The following is a 13,126-nucleotide window of genomic DNA, read 5'->3' as shown; positions in this document are numbered from 1 at the left end:
GCTGGTCAGCCCTGGCCTCTCTGCCCACCTGCCACTACCCCATCAGGAGCTTGTATAGGTCACACAGGTCTATTCCGATACAACAGCCTGGAGAGGCACACGTCACTGTCCCTGTTCTAGAAATGAGAAAACTGAGGCTCAGAGAGGTCAGTTGTTTGTGCCAGGCCTGAGCTCAATGATGCAGGGGCATTACGTTGTCTGATTCGCATGCCCCGGGGTCTCCAGGCTCAGAGCAGCTAAGGGCTTGTCTGAGACCGCACAGCCACTGAGGGTCGGACGTGGCCTCACTCCAGTTGGAGGCAGTAGAGCCTCTGCACTCCGCCATTTCCAAGTCAGACTCCGCTCTGGATTTCGGGACATCAGTGTCCTACTTGTGGGCCCAAGGTCGGCCTGACTCCATTCTAGACCACCAGGGTAGGTCTAGAGAACCTGACGTTGAGAAGGTGGTGGTGGTGGTGGTGGTGGTAGGGTCCTATGATGGCCTCCCACAAAGACCAATTTTGTCAGGTCCTCTTTGGCTCTAGAATCTGCCAAGGTTCTCCATTACCACTAAAACAAAGTCCAAGTTCCTTGGTTGGGCTTTCAAAGCCTTCCTCCACTCCACCCTTGTTGGGCCAGGCCTGGAGAGGGACATGGGGCTGGGGGTCCAGAGCAGGAAATGTGAGGCTGGGAAAATGGAGCTTCTACTGCCAGGGCTTGGCTCGGGTCCCTTTTCTGAGCCACAGCCCTGACCCAGTCTCTCTGATGTATCTGCCCCTCAGGCCCCTACCATCTAAAATGCAAAGAGCGGGGCACCTGGGTGGCTCAGGTCATGATCTCCCAGTCCTTGGGTTCGAGCCCTGCATCGGGCTCTGTGCTGACAGCTCAGAGACTGGAGCCTGCTTCGGATTCTGCCCCTCCCCCGCTCACTCTCTCTTTCTCTCTCTCAAAATAAAGACATAAAAAAATTTTTTTTAAATGCAAATGCCTAAATTCCATATCATTTCCAGGCCCTTCCTAAACTGGCTCTGGTCTCCTTTTCCAGCTTCACCCACTCATTCATTCCACAAACATCTGCTGGGGCAGGGCCAGGCCCACAGATCCCGGGGATGCAGGCCCGGCCCCCACCTGCTGCCTCAGGCCTGCAGCTCCTTGTCTCTCAACTTTTCCTGAGCTCCAGCTAGACATCCTCTTCCCCGGGTGCGGGAAGCCCCGTGCCTGCGCACATGCTCTTCCCTCTGCCCAGTACAACTTTCCCACCTCTGCTTCCCACGATCCCTTAGTCACCATTCAAGCCTCGGGTGAAAGGGCGCCTCCCCTGCGAAGCTGTCATCCTCCTCCTCATAATAAGAGACACATATTTGGTTTTCATCTCATTTCCAGCACAGAGCTCCTAAACCTCTCAGATTTTCCTAGGTGATCACGTTGATAGGAAATGAAAGAAGTGTCTTTTGCTCTTCCTAACAAGTCCCTCTGAATCACATTTAAGTTCATGTTAATGATGGGCGCCTGGGTGGCTCAGTCGGTTAAGCATCTGACTCTTGATTTCAGCTCAGGTCATGATCTCACGGTTTGGGAGTTTGAGCCCCGTGTCGGGCTCTGTGCTGACAGCTCAGAGCCTGGAGCCTGCTTCAGATTCTGTGTCTCCCTCTCTTTCTGCCCCTCCCCTCCACCTTGTTCTCTCACAAAAATAAATATTAAAAAAAAAAAGACCTAAAGCGAGCAGGAAACACGAGACTGGGCAAGGGCAGATGGAAGTCAGTATACGCTATGAGTGTGTGAAGTCCCTGCGGTCAACGGCCCGAGAAAGCGAGGGTCTGAGAGGCACGTGCCTCGCTCAAGGTAATCGGCAGGGATTTGCCTCTGCGGCTCCTAGCGCTAAGAGTAACTCTGCTGCTTAGGATAAAGCAGCATAAGCATCTCGGCCCGGAAGGGGCACTGGCTTCCGTGGGGCCCCACAGCGAGGACGTGCCGGGCTGGCGGCTCGGGAGCTGCACAGGGCAGTTCTGTCAGCAGAGGCGGACCATGTGCCGCGCAGGCGCCTGACTGCAGTGGCCTATCCCCGGGACCATCTCACAGGTTCTTCTCCGAGTCTCAGCCAGGCTTCTGACTGTGTGGGTGGCCGGGAAGTTAAGGTCATGTACTCTCTGGGCCCAAGACGGCCAGTGGAGTGTGGGCTTGCGCCCGGGAACCAAGCGCTCAGCCGGCAGCTGGGCTGGGTAGGTGATATCCTTCCAGGTCAGGGGCAAGCTTGAGAAGGGTGGGGTTCAGGCCCTGTGCCCCTGCTCCTGCTTGCCCAGGACGAGCAAGGCTGGGACTCTGCAGAACATGGTGGGGGCCGCTTCAACCTACACACCTGGGGTGACAGGACTTTAAGATCCCTATTGGCCCTTCTGGCTTGGTACATTCTAGAGCAGGTGAGTCCAAGCTGGCCCCTGGGCCTTCCAATTCTCAGTTCAGTCTCTGCAGCACAGCGCGCTCGGGGCAGTGTAATTTCTGGAGTAGAAAATGGAGCAGCAGATGAGGGACCAGGGCCCGGCCTCTGGAGTCAGACCTGGGTTCAGATCCCTGTTCAACTGTGTGCCTACATCAAACCACATAACCTCTCTGTGCCTCTAGAAGATAATCCTAACCATAATACCCAGCATTGCCTGGCATGCACGAAGGATCTAGTGAATGTTACCTGTTGTCACTACTATCAAATATTACTCAAATGATGGGGGAGGTGATGTGCTAGGTGGGGTGACAGGGGCGCTGACGGGATCCACAGGCAAGAAAGGATGCGGCTTTCTACCCCTTCCCAACCCCGAGCTGAGCCCTTTTCCTTCCGGCACGAGAGCCCTGCTCTCTGCTTAGCCCCTTGCATCCCAAGCAGTTTGTGTGTGAAAAGCCCTTTCTTCAAGTGAAAGCGTCTAAGGAAGCCAAAGTGTCTCTGCGTTCAAACCCTTAGCTGAGGGCCACAGGCAGGTTACCGGACTGCCCAGGGCCACAGTTTTCTCAGCTCTAAATGCAGATGATAATAGCACCTCCCTCAACAGGGTTGTTGCTTAGAGGGAACGCCTGACGCGCAGTAACTGCTTGTGCCCTCACAAAGGACAGGAAAGCTCAGAACTGCCCCAGATCTGGTGAGACTGGGCTCTGGGTCCCCATCTGCTCAGCTTATCTTCTTCTCTACCTACAGGCTCCCCAGAAGGGACTCTGAGATGCAGCCACCTGCCTGGTCCACTACACAGGCACAGGTTCCCTCCTCTTCTCTGGACCCGGCTTCCCTTGGGTCCCAAATGGGGAGTACCACTCCCTGTCTCCCTTCTCTCCCTACAGCCTGCCGAGGCACAGTAGCTGCCACCGAGGCAGAAAAGAGGCCTCTTGCAGACCAGGCCTGAACACGAGGACTGTGCTATGGGCCCCCTGAAACCTGGGCTGTACCTGGCTCAGTTGTGGAGTATAAAGGCCAGATGGCGGTTCTTGGCACAGTCTCCTCATAGTACTCACAGGAGCGCAGTTTGGTGGTGGGGGTCGGGGGAGGGAGAAAAGGCAACTCACCATTGAGCATTGGGGGTGTCGAAGGAGATCCCAAGGAGGATGAGTCATCTGAATCTAGGTACCACGTGGCTTCGTCCAAGCGGGACCTTCTCCTGGGGAGGGGAGGGAAGTCGGGCTTCGTGAATCTCGGGACTACTGGGAGGTACTCGATGCTGGGGTGGGGGCTCTCAGGCACTCACCTCCCGTTCTGGGCTTCCCCAGGCTTCGGGGAGCTGGGGCCCCAGGCCCAGCATGCTCGCCGCTCTCCATTGCTGGAGTCCTCCAGACGTCTAGGGGATTGGCGGCCCCAGGCCTGGCCTGGGTCAGCAGGCTCCACTGGGGGCGGAAAACCAAGAGAGTCTGAGCTGAGGTCAAGACCCTTGATCCTTGTCCTCCAATCATGGGAGTCTGGCTCCAGGGACAACTTCTTAGAGGATGGGGGACCGGGGGGCGGGGGAACCCATATTCTTCCTAGGGTGGGCTTTGGGCCACAGAGAATCTGAACAGAACTGGGACGGGGGAGGTGGGTATGGGTCCCGCGATTAGCAGTTGGGTGGAGCATCTCATCTAGTTCTGCAGTTAGCATTTGCCACTCAGTAGTTCGAACACTATGGCAAACGTGCTTGAATTCTGGCTCTGCCCCTCATTAGCTATGTGACATTAGGCAAGTTACTCTTTCCATTTCTCTCATCTATAAAACCCAGATCAGGGGCGCCTGGGTGGCTCAGTTGGTTGAGGTCTGGCTTCTGCTCAGGTCATGATCTCGCAGTTTGTGGGTTCAAGTCCCGCGTCAGGCTCTGTGCTGACAGCTAGCTCATGAGCCTGGAGCCTGTCTTCAGATTCTGTGTCTCCCTCTCTCTCTGACCCTCCCCTGCTTGTGCGCTCTCTCTCTCAAAAATAAAACATAAAAAATAAAAAAAACCCTCAGATCAAATAAATGGTGCCCAGGGAATGCAGAGGTACAGGTCTAAACAGAGGAGGGAACCTGAGTGCGGGGAGTTCTGAGAAGACGGTGGGATCCACCTCCCCCCCAGGGTAGGGTTTGACCCCAGGATTCTGTGCGGAAGGGAAAAGCCTGGGGGGAGGGAGGTTTCTTACACTGGATGGCCCGGAACCGGGGGAAGGTGGGCGAGTCTCCAGCCCCAACCTCGAAGACGTTTCTCCTCCGGTCCAGGCCGGGTGAGGCCTGCACGGTGATGCGGTGTTTGAAGTCTGGGGTTGGAGGGTGGGGGGAAGCAGGGTGCAGGTTTGTGGTGAACGAGAGGCAGGATTGCAACCCTCAGGGGCCCTCAGCCTGCTCCCCAGCCACAAAGGCAGTTCAGACACGGTGGCTGTGTGACTGAAGCCGGCGTCACTGCTCTCCTGGGCTTCAGGCTCTCCGTAAGGAAAGCGGACAGCCAGGACTCCACCAACCGAGGATTTCCCGGAGGCGACCCGCCGGGTCCCCTCGGCCTCCCTGGAAGTTTCATGAGCCCCGCCCCTCTCCGGGCGCAGCCACTCCCCGGCCGCCATGCAAATATTCCCGCCAGAACCCGCCCACACGCGGAAAAACAACACTCCCGGCCCCACCCCTTCCAGCCTTCAGTTCACAGTCCCACCCACCGGCACCCTAGACCAATCCCAGCGAGGCTAGTACAAGTCTGACCCCACCTTTCCGCTCGTAACCAATGACTGGGCGGCGCGATAGACCCCGCCCCTTACCGAGGGGCATGCTGATGCGCTCGCCGCCGTCTCGAGCGCGGAGCTTGCTGCGCTTGAAGGTGCCGCGGCGGCGGCGCACGTGCGGCCGCTCCCGGTCCACCTGCTGCAGTAGCAGCGTCAGCTCGCGCTCGAACACCTCCAGCTCCCACTGAGCCAGCAGGTGCTCGCGCCGCCGTAGCTGCTCTGCCTGTGACCGCTGCTCACGCGCCGCGCGGGTCAGCTCCTCCTCGCGGCTCAGGAGCTCCTGCGCCCGGGACAGGGAAGCGGGTGGGATCAGCCCAGTACGGACCCCGGCGTCCGCCCCCACTCTCTGCCCCACGGAGTACGTGGAGGCACTTCCCACTTCCCGGCATCTCTTTCCAATCCCGTGACCCCAACCCCTCCCACCTTTTCTTTGGCTCGGAGTTCGTCGAAAAGGCCTTGGATCTCACGCTTCCAGCCTTCCTGCATGGAATGGAAGGAGTCCCGCGGCATTTCCCGTAGGACCTGCGCCTCTAGCGCCTCCAACTGCTGCAGGATGGAGGCAAAGTCGGGCCTGCGGTGGGGGTCCTGCGCCCAGCAGTCTGGGGACACGAGTGGAGGGGGGACAGAATGAGATGGGGTCTGTGGGTGGATGTGTCCTGTGCCAAGGAGCTCTGCCCCCTCGCTCTCCAGCCCCGTATCCTTACCTGCCATGAGCTGTGCGAAGGGCTCGGGGCAGGTGGATGGGATGGGCAGTGTGAGCTTGTTGACAGCTACTCCGTAGGCTACGGCAAGGCAGTCGATACCACGGTAGGGCACCTCCCCAGTCAGCAACTCCCACAGCAGCACCCCAAAACTGTAGGCAGGACAAAGGGTCCTCCACTTACTCATTGCTATTTCACCCCAAAGCAACTAGGAACCAAATGATTTGGGTCCCTCCCCCTAGGCGCTACCTGTCTGCCCGGCCCTAGATTTTGGCAGCCACCTCTGCCCTCCTGGATGACCTTGTCCAGTCTCTGCCCAGGCCTCACCTCCAGACATCGCTGCCCTTAGAGAAAGTGGAGGCCTTGATAACCTCAGGAGCCATCCAGGCATAGGTGCCCGCAGCACTCATTTGTGTGGTTTTGTGCCACTCTCGGGCCAGGCCAAAGTCGGTGATCTTCAGGGTCTTGTGGTCCATGTCATCGCCTTCAATGGGCTGCAGCAGCAGAACTGGGGAAGGGGAGGGCAGGTGGGTGCTCCATGCTCAATTAGTGGGGGCAAGGGAAGAGCTAGGAGCAAGCCATCCTCTGACAGACATGCTGGCCAGGTACTAGAAGCACAGAGATCTTTTCTGGAGAACTCACAGCTGGAGGTTGGGGTAGAATCAGACCAAAATAATAATGCTGGGAGACATTAATGGAGGGGCTCCTCGAGGCCAGGCGTTTACACTCAGCTCCAGCATCACAAAACAATCTCTGAAGTACCCATCATTATCCCCATTTTACAGAAAAGGAAACGGAGCAGAGAAATCGCTTGGTCAAGATCACATGCAAATAAAGAACAGAGTTCAGCCTAGTCTGTTTCCAAAGCCGGTGTTTTAAGTTTTCCCTAATGCTGCCCTGAACAGAAACCCACGTCTTGTCGCGGTGCTGAGGCAGGAGTGTGAATTAGAGCCTCCGTTGGGGTGGGGAGAAGGGAACCCCTTGGGGGAAAGGAAACCCAGCAGGCACCGCAGGCTCCTGGTGCCCATGTTGCGTCTTGGCTGGTGCAGCCACTCTCAGGGAGGGGGTGGGGGTAGAGAAAGACTCCCAACAAAAGATATCTACTGATGCAGTTGGATGTGAAGAATATGGAGAGCCTGAGAAGCAAAGGTCCTTGGCCAGAAAGGAGGAGTGTGGGAGAAACACAGGGGTGGACAGTCAGGTGTGGCAGGGGCTCCAGTATTGACCCAAATGGGGACACCATACTCTGTAGAGAGGAGAAGCAGCAACTTGCAAACCTCTCATCGGGACAAACATGGCTCAAAGGAGAGGTTTTGAGGAACAGAAAGAGGATAAAGTCATAGAATCATCAGGGGTTGAGGGAGCCTCTCGCTCTGTTAGTTACTGTGGAGAAGTGACGTCCAATCCACCTGTTTCTGAACGTATGTCATTTCAGGGCACACCTACCTCTCAGCCCTCCTGTGCAGGGTGACAGCACCATTATGGGGGCAGCTCAGGGCACTGGGGGTGGGGCAGAGGGGGTGGGCACCTAACCCAGCCTGGAGAAAGGGACGAGGACTTCTTGGAGGAGGTGGCAGAATCAGGGTATTCACTTTTCCAGGCCTGAAGCCTTAACCCCTGCCCCTGCTGCTGGCCAAGCTCCCTGGGCCTTGCAGCGGCCTCTGGCACTGCTGTCCACCCTCTCTTTGCTGTCTCTGTTTCTGGGGCCTCTGGCTGCCAGTGCTACTTCCTTGGCCCCTACCCCTAGCCTTTTCAGTGCCAATGCTCCTCAGAGCCCAGCCTCTCCCTACCTCTGCCCACTGCCCCCAGGCTGTCTTGGCCGCTCCCAAGTGCTAGCTGCCCCCTCCCCGCTGGACTCAGCCTCATTTGCAGCTTTCGGCCAGAAGCCAATTCAGCTGCCCATCACCTCCCCTTCGGATGTCCAAATGCCCTCAACAACCCCCTTCAGCATCCCACCGCACCCAGCAAACCTTCCCTCGTTCAGGGGACGGTCCTGCAATCCACCCTCTGCTCTGAGCCGATGGGGGCTGAGTCCCGAATAGTTATAAAGCTAAGGATGACGAGGAAATCCGCCTCAGAGGGCTGTCATGCATATTTAACAAGATCACACTTTTCAAATCCTTTGCGCAGGGTGTGACATCTAGCACTGAGTGCCAGCCGTCCTAAAGATTGGACCTCTGCCATCTCGTGTTGACTCTCCTCGCTGTCCTGTCACAGCATATTGCCTCCTTTGCAGTGGCCTCTGGCCTGGCTGCTGGAGGCTCAGAACTGGACCATTTAGTAAACCGTACACGAGTTCATTCCAAAGCAGCAGAGCCTCCAGAGCGGGTGGGAGGGGAGGGGGGGCAGGTGGCTGGAGTGGCACCATGCAAAGGGGTCTGTGTGCTGGGGATGGGGAGGGACTCCTAGTCTCTCCTGGTGACAGAACCCACCCATCCCCCTGAAGACCAACTGGTCAGGTCTTCTAGCTACTTGAGCCTCAGAGACTAGTGAAGCACTTTCTCATAGCATCTCTGGCTGGGAGGCCAGCCTCCCCTTTGTGGTCAGGTCATCTGAGGCCCAGGGACAGGCAGCCTCTCATCCAAGTCTCAGGACTTTTTGGCCTGGTGGCCTTCCTGTCACCTCCCACTCCCAACTTGACACCTTTGAAGCCTCATCCTCACCTCTGCATCCCCTGTTTTTTACCAAGCGCCTTGGATTTGTCCCGACCCAAACTGCCCTTCTGGTCTCGGATACAGGGGTGGGGTGATCAGGGGCCATCTGGAGGAGAGGGGGCGAGGGGACTAGAGATCCCAAGCTCTCACCCCGGTCTTAGGGCTCCCTGGCCTCTGAAAGGGCCCTGGCCCCCACCTCCCCCCACAGGCTGGCCTCTATGGGGCTAGGGAGGGGCCTAGGCAGCTCACACCTCTTCCGCTTCCCTCCCCTGGTCCCTACTTCTCCTTTCTGGGAGGCCTGGTACAGGTTTCCAACTGGAGGGGAGCCCTTTGGGGGAGAATTGGGGGAGGTCAGACCCAGGCCGGGCTGGCTGGTCAGTCCTGTGACTCGTGGGCCTGGAGAATTCCCCCTCCACTCCCCGCCAGGCTTCCTCACAAGGCCCCCATTGTCCAGGAAAATCACGCCATTGTTTCCTGCCTGTGCCCCCCCCAGCCCAGGGACTCCCCCCACCATCCCGCAGACAGCACCCCAGGCCTAGGACTGGGGTCTTTGAGGTGGGAGCCAGGCTCAGAGAAGCTGAGGGCACCTTGCCTGCCCTTCATCACCACCCAGACTCTGGGAGAGAAACAGGGGAACTGGGAGGGGAGGGGTGCAATCCCTGGCTCCTTCCTCTCCCATAACTCCCCCCCCACCCACCCTTGGCTCTTTCCTCCCCTGCAGGCAGCTGGGCTGGGGAGGGAGCAGAGGCTGGAGCAGGGGCAGGAAGCCCGCTCAGGGGCAGCAGGAAACGCAGGAAGCAGTGGGGAGGGTGGGGAGCAGGGGCCTGGGCTATTGTTCCATTTTCTCTGGAAAGAAAACTGGAGGAAAAACAGAAGAAGGGAGTCCCCTCCCCCAAGGCCTTCGGGGAATCTCCCTCAGGCTGGGGCAGTGAGTGGGGGTCCCTGGAAGGCTAGGGCCAAGGAGTAAGGGTGAGCAGTGGGAAGTGTCCCGCTGGCTGAGAGGGGTAGGTGGGGCGGCTGCCAGGCCTCCCGGACCCCTGCAGGCCTGGCAAGGACTTGGATATTACTGGGTCAGGACATCCTGCTCCCCATAAGCTACTCGTATATGGTCAGCTCAGGCCAGGCCGCCCAAAATATCCATGCTTTCCTTTCCCAAGAGCAGCCCATGCCTCTCCAATAACCCATCAGCCCCTCCTGCACCTCCTGTCGCTCTATAGCCATACCCGGAGTCCGAGCAGACCCGGCCCCGTGTCCCCACCACCGGGAAGGGGTGGTACACAGTGTTGGGTCCTGCCTCTTGGCCTGAGATGGCTGGAGATGGAGTACCGTACTGCTCTAGTCTCCCTTGGCCCCACCACGCCCACCCCCATTGCTCATTCCAGGCAAGGCCCTCTCGCTGATCCGGCCCTCAAATGCTCACACCCACAGCCGCAGCCACACTGCATGCCAGGCACCAGATGCCAGGCTTGCCCAGTCCCTTAAGCCATTTCACCTTCCTGGTCACTCCCTTTTTACAGTTTGAAATTGAGGATCTGAGTTGAAATAAGGCGCTAAAGGTCATGCAGTCAGGGGTCTGCGAGGGGCCAGAATTCCAGCCCTGTTCTCCAGCCTTGACTGCCAGGGGTGGGAAGGAGGAGGGGGCTTTCCTTTCCAAGATCTCTGTTCTAGAGAAGCTTCTCGCCACAAGAGCAGAGCAGCAACAGCACAAATGTGAACTTGAGGGGAGAGGAAGATGAGTGCGGGCACCCAGCTGCCTTGACGCGGTGCCCGTGGTTAGACAGGATGCTTATGGCTCACCTGAGAGATGCCAAGTTTTTATCTTGGCAGCTGTGAACTCGGCTTAAGGACTCCTTCTGAAGGACTGTTTGGTGCCCAAGACTCCTGCTTTGGGGCCAGTGTGGACCCATGGTCACTGGGTCTCCCCTGGGGCAGGAGCTCCTACCTCTACTAGATGCCCAGGTGGCTCAGCTAGGAGTTGGCAGGTGTGTTCTTGGCCCATGCCGCCCTCCAACCATGCTCCCCCACACTCACTGTTGTTGGACTTGAGATCTCGGTGGATGACGGGCACCAGGGCCTCACAGTGCAGGTAGTGCATCCCACGGGCAATCTGCACAGCCCAGTTGACCAGCACGTGGGGGGGCACACGCCGCCCAGCCAGGGCGCGGCTGAGGGGCCCACCGGCTGCATACTCCATCACCAAGCACAGGTTGGGCTCCTCCAGGCACACAGCCTTGAGGGCGATGATGTTGGGGTGTGCCAGCATGGCGAAAAGCCGGGCCTCCTGACGCACGCTCTCAGCTGTCACACTGATGTCCTCATCGGGGTCCTGGCGGGCTGCCTTCACAGCCACCAGTTCGCCTCGCCAGCTGCCGCGGTAGACCTTGCCGAAGCCGCCGATGCCGATCACCTCCTCCAGCCGCAGCTCTTGGAAGCTGGCCACCTCGCAGGGGGGCGGGCCACCGCCCCGAGACACATAGTTGGATGGAAAGATGCCCACCTGGCCGCCCACCTGGCCCGCCCACCAGCCCTCATCGCCCGAGATAGCTGCGTCCCGGGACAGCACCTCCACACGGTCGCCCTTCCTCAGGGCCAGTTCGTCCTGCCCATTGGGTTCGTAGTCAAACAGGGCTGTCCAAACCGGGTTGGCATAAGCCGCTGTCTTCGGGGACCCCTCTGGCCAACCTCCGCCACCGCCCCCACCGCCCCCACTGCCACTGCCGTTCCATGACCCCAGAGGGCTCTTGAGAAAGAGGTTCTTCAAGGGCTCCATGGCTGTCAGCCAATATTGTGGCAAGTGGGGTTCCTTCCCTGGGTGCCCCTGGTCCCCACCCCTGCTGGCTGCCAAGGCCCTAGTCCCGGAACCTGGGCATCCGGGCCCTGGCCCTCAGCCCCAGACCCAAACCTCTCTGGGGAGCCAGGAGTATTGCCTCCCGGCCCCCGGCATCTCGGGCTTCTAGAGGGCTGCCCAGGGTAGTGTGGTCAGGCTCTGGGGATGGGACCCCGGGGCCTCCGGCGTCTCACCATGGCCAGCTTGGAGGGGCCCGAAAGTCCCTCAGTCCCGGAGCAGTCCTGGGAGGCTGGCTCGGGCACTTGCCAGGCGCAAGGTGTGGCCAGCAAAGGGCAGCGCCTGGACTCCGGCTGGGTCTCTTTGCGCAGAGGATGGCTGGAGTGTCCCTAGTTGGGCAGAGCTGCCGCTTCCCAGCCCGGCTCTCTCAGCCCGACGGCTCCAACCCCGTTCCCTTCTTCCTCCTCCCTTTGTACTTTGGCCCCGGGGGCGGGAGGCAGAGGTGGAGGGTGGAGTTTCACTTTTTTCCGCTCTTCTCCCTCCTGCAGGAAACAGCATCAGATGACGCGGACGGGTAGCCCTGCTCCCCTCCCAGAGACTGCCGCTGCAGGTCCCGGGAGTTCCCGGGTAGGCGGGCAATGAGGCGATGGGTAGTCCCGACCGCCCATCGCAGAAGGCTCACGGTCTAGGTTGGTCTTCGCTAAGGACAGGCCATCCCCTTGCCATCCGCATCAGCAAGACGGGGTAAAGAACCTGGCCAGAGAGCGGGGCAAACCCGAGTCTAGTCCTGGCTCCGAAGTTGAAGCACTGTGTGACTCATCTTCTCTTCGCCTCATTCCTTTCATAGCTGAAACAGAGACCAGAAGCTCTGCTTTGTGAAGCTTGGGATGGGAGTGGGCAAGATTAGAGGACGAGACTGGCCGCGCCTTAAGCGTTTGCAACAGGTTGTCTAAGGCTGTCCTCTTCTCCTCACCTGGGAAACAATCCGCTTCTTCATGTCTCTTCCTCAGTGGGCTGAAACCCGAGCCTGTCTTCCAGAATATCGCCCGGTGATTGGATGCAGAATAGCTAAATCGCCCTCACAGCCGCTGGATTGACTCCAATTGCCTTGAGCCTGTCTCTTTAAGAAAAACGACGTTATCCTATTTCTATTACTCACGCCTGTTCTGGTGGGTTGCTCTCTACCCGTTAAATCTGAGCTCTGACCCGGAAGTAGAGGCCGCTTAGGGCGAGAGTCCCGGTGTGAGGTCCGGCACAAAATGGGGCGGACCTAGAGGGGCGTGCTTGGGTGTCGCTGAACTGTCGCTGGAGCCCTGGGGAGTCCACGCCTCCACCCTCTTCCCCGCCTCCTGTACTTCACTGGGAGAGTTTCGTGCCAATTAATTCCGCCATCACCCAGTGGCCACTCAACTAACCCTTCGGTTCCGCCCAGTGGCGTCTATGGGGGGGGGGGGTGACAACGCCTAGGTGTGCGCATGCGCTCGAGCGCTACCACTTTTGGGCTCCTTTAGACCTGGACTCTGCGCACGCCCAAACGGCTCCGCCGCTCCTTAGCGCTCCACCACCTTCCTGCGCGTGCGTCCGGTTTCAGCCGTCAGGTTTTCCTTTTCCGGGTCCCAACTAGGCCCGTCGCGCGCATGCGTCACTGTTGGCTGGCGACTCGCGGTTCCTTCCGGCCTCCCCCTTGGGCAGGCTCCTGCAGTAGCCGGGCGAGCGCGGAGCCCAAAGCGAGTGACCTGTAACCCCGGAAGTGGACCTCAGGGTCCCGGGGCTCTCCCCGGGCCAGAGCCGAGGGAGCCGTCGCCTGCACCCCCGGAGCA

At 59.0% G+C, this 13,126-nt stretch overlaps 1 protein-coding gene across 1 annotated transcript in view; it reads right to left on the bottom strand.

The window, feature by feature from the left end:
- The window catches only part of MAP3K11 (mitogen-activated protein kinase kinase kinase 11), a 14,313-nt gene extending 1,774 nt beyond the window's left edge, over positions 1–12,539 (bottom strand). The window contains exons 1-9 of the mRNA XM_029957386.1: positions 10,553–12,539; positions 6,195–6,375; positions 5,871–6,019; positions 5,590–5,765; positions 5,203–5,446; positions 4,600–4,713; positions 3,702–3,837; positions 3,523–3,614; positions 2,231–2,475 (exon numbers count right to left, since the gene is read on the bottom strand). Of these exons, the coding sequence (XP_029813246.1) occupies positions 2,231–2,475; positions 3,523–3,614; positions 3,702–3,837; positions 4,600–4,713; positions 5,203–5,446; positions 5,590–5,765; positions 5,871–6,019; positions 6,195–6,375; positions 10,553–11,291 (2,076 nt within the window). The 5' untranslated portion in view covers positions 11,292–12,539. The remainder of the gene's footprint in view (positions 1–2,230; positions 2,476–3,522; positions 3,615–3,701; positions 3,838–4,599; positions 4,714–5,202; positions 5,447–5,589; positions 5,766–5,870; positions 6,020–6,194; positions 6,376–10,552) is intronic.
- Positions 12,540–13,126: the final 587 nt, after the last annotated feature.

Source organism: Suricata suricatta, chromosome 11 (genome assembly GCF_006229205.1).
Source record: "Suricata suricatta isolate VVHF042 chromosome 11, meerkat_22Aug2017_6uvM2_HiC, whole genome shotgun sequence".
Taxonomy (NCBI): domain Eukaryota; kingdom Metazoa; phylum Chordata; class Mammalia; order Carnivora; family Herpestidae; genus Suricata; species Suricata suricatta.
The sequence above is the reverse complement of the archived record's forward strand: the minus strand, read 5'-3'. Positions and strand labels throughout refer to the sequence as shown.